The sequence below is a fragment of the Sinocyclocheilus rhinocerous genome, unplaced genomic scaffold, assembly GCF_001515625.1.
Source record: "Sinocyclocheilus rhinocerous isolate Xijiao unplaced genomic scaffold, SAMN03320098_v1.1 scaffold4011, whole genome shotgun sequence".
Taxonomy (NCBI): Eukaryota; Metazoa; Chordata; class Actinopteri; order Cypriniformes; family Cyprinidae; genus Sinocyclocheilus; species Sinocyclocheilus rhinocerous.
The window spans coordinates 69,672-76,781 of record NW_015651497.1 but is presented as its reverse complement, the minus strand read 5'-3'; the positions used below and the strand labels follow the sequence as shown (position 1 = coordinate 76,781).

Here is a 7,110-nt window from a genome sequence, read left to right as displayed (position 1 = left end):
TTAAATGTTTGTGTATTTTCTGTGTATTAAAAGCACAACCTTATATTTTGTACTGTTACTCAATGGGATCCAAAAAGACCGAGAACACTACTGAAAATTCTTCTGTTTTATTACATGTGTGTTTTGTCACATTAATGCTTATACTGTTGTCTGAAATGGCCAAGAAGTGATATCAGCATCGACCACTGAAAAACACACACTGGTCAACCACCAAAGAGAGAGCACTCACCTCCTGTCAGGCCTGGGGGTGCCGGTGTCCTGCGTCCTGTAAGGTAAATCACATTCCAATTACCCTACAGCAGTAAGAATCCCAACATCCCAAACGCTGCATGTTGTCAACGCTCTCTTTCTCTTCCCTAGAGCCCCAAGTCATGAGGCACAAGCTTCCTTCTCTGTCTGTCCCAGTAAGATCATTTACAGAACAGAACACCACAGAGCAAAGCTTTGTTTCAAATGTTGTATGTGCATCATCACTACAGAGACTTAAGGAACAAAAATAGCTGTGAGGCCTGTATCGTGGCCGCTGAGACCGCTCTTACTCAAAACAGCCCGATTATGAGACAGCGACTGCTCATCTTAAATCCAAATCCAATATAAATGCATTTTTGGAGTGACAATTTTTAGGCTTATTTACACTACCATTTATTTAAAAATACAGTAAAACAGGAAGATTGTAAAATACTATTACGATTTTAAATAATTGCTGTTTTAATATATTTTATATATGGCAAAGCTGAATTTTTGTGATGAAAAAAAGCTGTATTTTCAGCATCATTCCTCCAGTCTTCAGTGTCACATGATCCTTCAAAAACCATTCTAATATAATGATTTGCTGCTTAAGAAATAATTACTATTATTATCAATATTCAAAACAGTTGTGCTGCTTAATGTTTTTGTGGAAACTGACATTTCTGTTGGAATGAACAGCATTTATTTGAAATAGAAATATTTTGTAACATTATAAATGTCTTTATCACTTTTGATCAATTTAATGTGTCTTTTAGAATATAAAAAAAACTGACTCCAAACTTTTGAATGGTAGTGTAGTTCAGACTCAAACCAGTTTCAGGTTTTGCAGTCTGAACAGCAAAAAGGTGCACAAGACCTCATAAAACAATATCTAAATGTGGTTTTAAGATTAAAATGTGATATTTAGAAATCCAGTCAGTATAAAAATTTTAGGTTATCTTCTTAGGGTTCACACTTGTCATGTTTGGTTCGATTAAAATGAACCCTGGTGCGATTGCTCTGTTAGTGTGGTTCGTTTGAGTAAGTGTGAACACTGCCATCCGAACCCTGGTGCGCACCAAACAAGCGGACCAAGACCACTGAAAAGATGGGTCTCGGTCCGCTTCCAAACGAACTCTGGTGCGGTTCGAATGATGTATGAACGCAACACGGACCAAATACTTCTAAACAAACCAAAAGCAGGAAGTAATGACAAGATGCGACGCTATTCGACATGATTTGACGACACTGTATAAAACCAAACAAAATGAGCAGAGGGCAAACGTGGAGCAACGATGAGTTAAAGTGCCTTTTATGAGCTCCTTGTGAGTTTGCAGGTGGTGAAAATAAAATTATATGTACACGCAAGAATGAGCGCGCTTAGTCCAGCAGACGGCATTAGGTGTGTTCGACTTAAAGCAGCGCTAAGCAGACCGATCGGTTAATGGGTGCTTTGATATCATACACCCGCAGCGCCGCTTTAAGTCTAACGCACCTTTTGTTTGGGGTGTTCGGTGAGTTCCGTCACGATATATACGTCATTCAAGCCGACCAATCAGGTTGTGAACGTATCACTATGCCTTTAGGTTCGGTGTCTTTAGGTTCGCTGTCAAAAATGCCAATGTGAATGCTAAGCGGACCAGGACCAAATGTATCATTTTCCTTTTTGGTCCGGACCAAATTAACCAAACTAACCGAACTACAAGTGTGAACACCCTCAGTCAGGATGCTAATTATATTGTTCTACTACCTGCTGAGGACATACCAGATAATGACGGAGTATGTGATTTGATAAATCTGGATTGTGTGCAGTGTGAAAAGGTGATTTTATTAATATAAGCCTGGATGGTGATCACTTGACTCACTTGTCTGTCTCAGCTTCCTCCTCCAGTAGATGCTCCAGTGTACAGGGGCTGAAGTCAAAGTGAGTGTTTGAAGAGGACGAGTCCTGCAGATCTCCCGGGACGACACCGTCTCCCAGTCTAGGTAGTGCAGAAGAGGGAAGTCCACCTAAGACCACAGCCAGAGAGAGACAGTGTGTCAGAAAATGAAAAGCTTTTGAAATCAGTGCTGAATAGAAGAAGCTTCATAAGGAAAGGCAACTTGAAACTGGCCTTTGCTGGGCTTTGAACGTTTAAAGTTGAAACAAACAAAAAAAACAATACAAATATGCACACAATGAATTAACTCTCTCATTGAAACACGTAAGAAATATCCCTCTCTCTAAATGTGGGCACAATCTGACCATCTCCCATTAAAATGCAAAATTTAAAAAAAAGTAAAACAGGCCAATTATTTTCTAAAAAAAACGTAGTCAGCAGATTTAAGCCTTGACCCCAACAACCAGGAGAACACTGACAGAGCTCAGACAAAGCAAACTTATAAAACAAAAAAAAAATACAAATTATCTAAAAACAAATCTAGGGTTGTATTACAGAAACAGCTTAAATTAGAATCCTATCCTATTTGGTAATTTCGAATTTTTTTGGTAATTTGGTAATTTTTCAAATCTTGAGTCAAGAAATAAGATTCTAAGTATTTGTAATACAGCTGCTGGGAAATAAGTAGAAATATGATGCAAGGGAGAGGACAGAAAGAGTAATCATTAAGGGCGGATAACTATGAGAGGGCACAATGACAGTGGAGGGGAAAAAAGGAGAGAAAGATTAAAGACATTAAAGAGTGAGGTAACGATTTTCAATAAGATTTTCAATAAGTTCCCATTAGTTAACTCAGTATTTATTTTTATTTAAATATAGTATTTATTCATCTTTGTTAATGTTAATAAACATACAACTCACTGTTCGTTGTTTACTCCGTTCTATTAAATAATATTAACTTTGTATTTGAATAATGTATTAGCAAACGACTCTTAACTTTTATAAAGAATATCTATTTGGATTTGAGACTTTAGTTTTTGCAACTTTACAGATCTTCTTTATGCACCAAGAGCTTGTAACACTCCAAAGAGAAAGGAAAAATTGAAATCGAGTCATATGACCCCTTTAAAAAGTAACATTACAATGAATAAATTCTTTGTGAAAAACTTTTTATCAAAATGAAAACCTTTTTATTGTTGTTTCACGTTAATTAACCTACTTAACTAATGGAACTTTATTGTAAAGTGTTGGCAAGAAAATAATCATGGCTGATCTTCTTTGTGGGGCTTTTCTCAGCCAATACTCAAATTTAAATGATCAGTTTGATTATTAATTGGCATATAATGTAATTCATTTGGTTGTAGTCATATCTCACTGATAGACAACACTTAATTGCGGTCCATGACTTCAAATCTTGCACTACTCATTCATCTAAATCAACTGACAGCCCCAAAAATATCAAAAAAGAGTTGGAGAAGGAAAACTTTTAAAAGCACAGACACTTGACAACAATGATCTGTGAAGCGTCTCTCACCAGCCTCAGACTCTCGGTTGATGCTGTCTGTGCCCTGTGCTGCTGGAGCACTGTAAGGGGGTGACGTGACCAGGGCAGTGGTGCCATCTGAGCCTTCACTCGACTGACTGCTCCGTACGGGAGGAGACGACCCGTCTGCCTGCTCTCCAGCGCCCAACGGCAGCTGAGGCTTTGTCTGACGCTGCCTCGGCTCCAGAGCCCTGCTGACTGCAGGGCAAGAGAAAGAGAGAGCAACATCAGTGTCGGGGCTCGCCAATAAGGACTGCCTGTTTGCCTGGGTCAGCGTGAAAGTCCCTCAGGACAGTTGATGGAATTATTGTTATATATATAAACACACATATAAAATTGGGAGAAAATTTTTAATTCAGTGAGGACAGAGCAGTGATTATTTTACATTGATTACCTTACTTAAAGGGTTAGTTCACTCAAAAATTGAAGACATGGATTATTTTACAGATCTCCTTGCTACGTTTCAGGACTTGGGAACATTTCAGCTGCGTTGCTGTCTATGCAGGGTCAGACAGCTCTCAGATTCCATCAAAAATATCTTAATTTGTGTTCCGAAGATGAACGAAGGTCTTACGGGTTTGAAACGACATGAGGGTGGGCAATTAATGACAGAATTTTCATTTTTGGGTGAACTAACCCTTTAGTATGCAGAGGAAAGAAATATTAAAGAAATTAGTGTTAGACCTATCTGAAAAACTCGAAGCATTGTTTGTTTCATTTGTTTCATTTTATTTGCTCGATGATTGTTCTTATTTTATTACTGACTGTTTACTTGTCTTCACTAATGTTTAACCTTTATAATAGTTAGGATAGTAGTTTTTGCTGTGATATCGAAACTGAAAAAGGGAATTGTGAAATGTCACTGGTATCTAAAATTTTGGTGTTGTGACAACATTATTTACTAAAAAATAAAAAATAAACAAGCAATTTATTATTTTTATTTATTTATTTAATTTTGTGGCAGGGCCAGTAGAAAAAAAAACTTAGCATTGAGTCCTGAATGGTATTTGTGTCTTCAAAATAAAGGAGATTACAAGTGGGTGGTTGTCTGTATAAAATGGTTACAAACAGGGAAGTAAAATAAACCCACAAGGAGCTTCACAAGGAACTAAATTATGCCAGATTTCACCCTAACAGAAACTGGGGAAAAAATAATTTTTTCTGAGAAATGAACCAGTTTTTCCCTCTTCATTTTTATCGATTTTAAGTTCACTAATAGTATTCCTCTAGGTTTGAGAAATATTATTTAATTCATTTTAAACCCCATTTCACCATCTCTAAATCCTAGAATTAAACAGGCCTCTCTTTTTTGCTACTGTACCTTTAAGACTATATGTAAACGACCTCGTTTATGAATAGCTGACATTTCTGCTACTGTCTACATAACTACAAAACTAAACCTGTGTTGTAATCCAGTGGTTCTCAAGGCCAGATTACTTAAAAAAGCATATCAATAAAAAACTAAATTATAAAACACACACACACACACACAATAATCAAGATTTCTTTTCCCCCTCCCAAGACAATTGTTTTTATTAAAGAACATATAGAATCATAATCTTGTAGCTTCTGAAATCATAAAATACATTTTGGTTAATTTATCGATTTTAAGTTCACTAATAGTATTCCTCTAGGTTTGAGAAATATTATTTAATTCATTTTAAACCCCATTTCACCATCTCTAAATCCTAGAATTAAACAGGCCTCTCTTTTTTGCTACTGTACCTTTAAGACTATATGTAAACGACCTCGTTTATGAATAGCTGACATTTCTGCTACTGTCTACATAACTACAAAACTAAACCTGTGTTGTAATCCAGTGGTTCTCAAGGCCAGATTACTTAAAAAAGCATATCAATAAAAAACTAAATTATAAAACACACACACACACACACACACAATAATCAAGATTTCTTTTCCCCCTCCCAAGACAATTGTTTTTATTAAAGAACATAAAGAATCACAATCTTGTAGCTTCTGAAATCATAAAATACATTTTGGTTAATTTAATATATCAACACTCCCAGTTTCTGTTTACAAAAGAGTTTGAAAACAAGCAGCATTATCATTACAGTAGAAATATAGGAGGAATTATCTTAGACAATATGGGCAGGGCCTTTAAATAATTTTGTAACTTTGTAACTTTGAATCAAAAAGGTTGAGAACCACTGGTTTAACTGTTAATGAAATAAATCAGCTTACTTGCTGAAGTGTCAATCCTGCTCGGCCGTCTCTGAGGAAAGACATTAGGAAATCGTGTTTTCTTTGATTTCTCCTCACTTCCATCTTTCTCAGGCTTTATGCTTTTCTGTTAAGGGAGCACAAAGACAATGGTTAAGTTTCTTTGGTTTCATGGAGTCATTTGGAGACAGAGTCAGGAAGTTTCCTGAGAGTTTGTACCTTTATTTTAGGGAAAAGATTCATTAGCTTGGGCTTGTGCTCCAGCCCTCGAGACTCCTTCACTTTTACGCCGAGCTGCTTCATATACGACAGTATCACAAACTGCATGGTGCTACTGTGAAAGAGAATGACAGTATGAGGAAAAAAAAATACTTGGAATTTGTTCACATCCCTAAGTTTGAACAGTAGTAATGCATTCAAATTGTGTTATTACATCTGTATATATACCCAGGTGTTGATGATTCATCCAAAACGAAAAAAAAATTCTAATCCAGCCTTAGACTTAAACTAAGTTTCACTATGGTAGTTTAAAACGGACTATTCTGAGAAATCATTATCTGTCATTTCCAGGAGGGGGAGCAAGAGCTTAGTTCAGTCCATGCTGAAATACTTTACAGTGTGCAGAAAATTATTCTGACAGCTAGGACCCCAGCTGAAGAACTTACAAAGCTGTTCTCACAAACACTTACAAGCCAAACAGATGACTTGTACAATGCGTAACCACAGTCAGTGCCAGAGCAGAAATAGCCCTCACAAGCTCCTGTCAGAGGCTTCATGAGGCTCCACTCTCTTGCATGCCATCTGGGAGGACACACAACGCCTCAGTCCCTGCTGCTGCCACCCATATGGGCTCCTGACCGATCATATGCTGCAACTGCACACCACTCACAAGACTGCAGCAAAAACTGGGAGGGAAACTTAAGGGCTAGTGTGATTTGTAGCCGGTTTTTGCCTTTAAAATGTACCTTTTCACTTTAAGGTTTTGTTTCACTACTTTATAAAGTAATGTAAAACTGTACCATTTTACTAAATACTCAATTTCTGTGTGACCTTGGATTTAGTTTCAATCTGTAAGGCAGGACAGTGTTTCAGGGGTTAATATGGGGTGATGTAATATGTCCTTTATGGAGGGAGAGGACATGAGAATTCCCCTTACCACTTATCTTCCTCTGTGGCCTGTGACGTCAATCTGAAACAAAACATAAGTTGCAATTTACTGAAGTGTGAGAGACACCCACAACTTCCAGTGTGTTTTCCTTCTCATTTGAATAGTGTAAC

At 37.1% G+C, this 7,110-nt stretch overlaps 1 protein-coding gene across 1 annotated transcript in view; it reads right to left on the bottom strand.

The window, feature by feature from the left end:
- LOC107712928 (rho guanine nucleotide exchange factor 12-like) overlaps positions 1-7,110 on the bottom strand; it is an 81,662-nt gene that overhangs the window by 9,867 nt on the left and 64,685 nt on the right. The window contains exons 17-22 of the mRNA XM_016518329.1: positions 6,989-7,021; positions 6,052-6,166; positions 5,854-5,959; positions 3,643-3,849; positions 2,094-2,238; positions 230-265 (exon numbers count right to left, since the gene is read on the bottom strand). Of these exons, the coding sequence (XP_016373815.1) occupies positions 230-265; positions 2,094-2,238; positions 3,643-3,849; positions 5,854-5,959; positions 6,052-6,166; positions 6,989-7,021 (642 nt within the window). The remainder of the gene's footprint in view (positions 1-229; positions 266-2,093; positions 2,239-3,642; positions 3,850-5,853; positions 5,960-6,051; positions 6,167-6,988; positions 7,022-7,110) is intronic.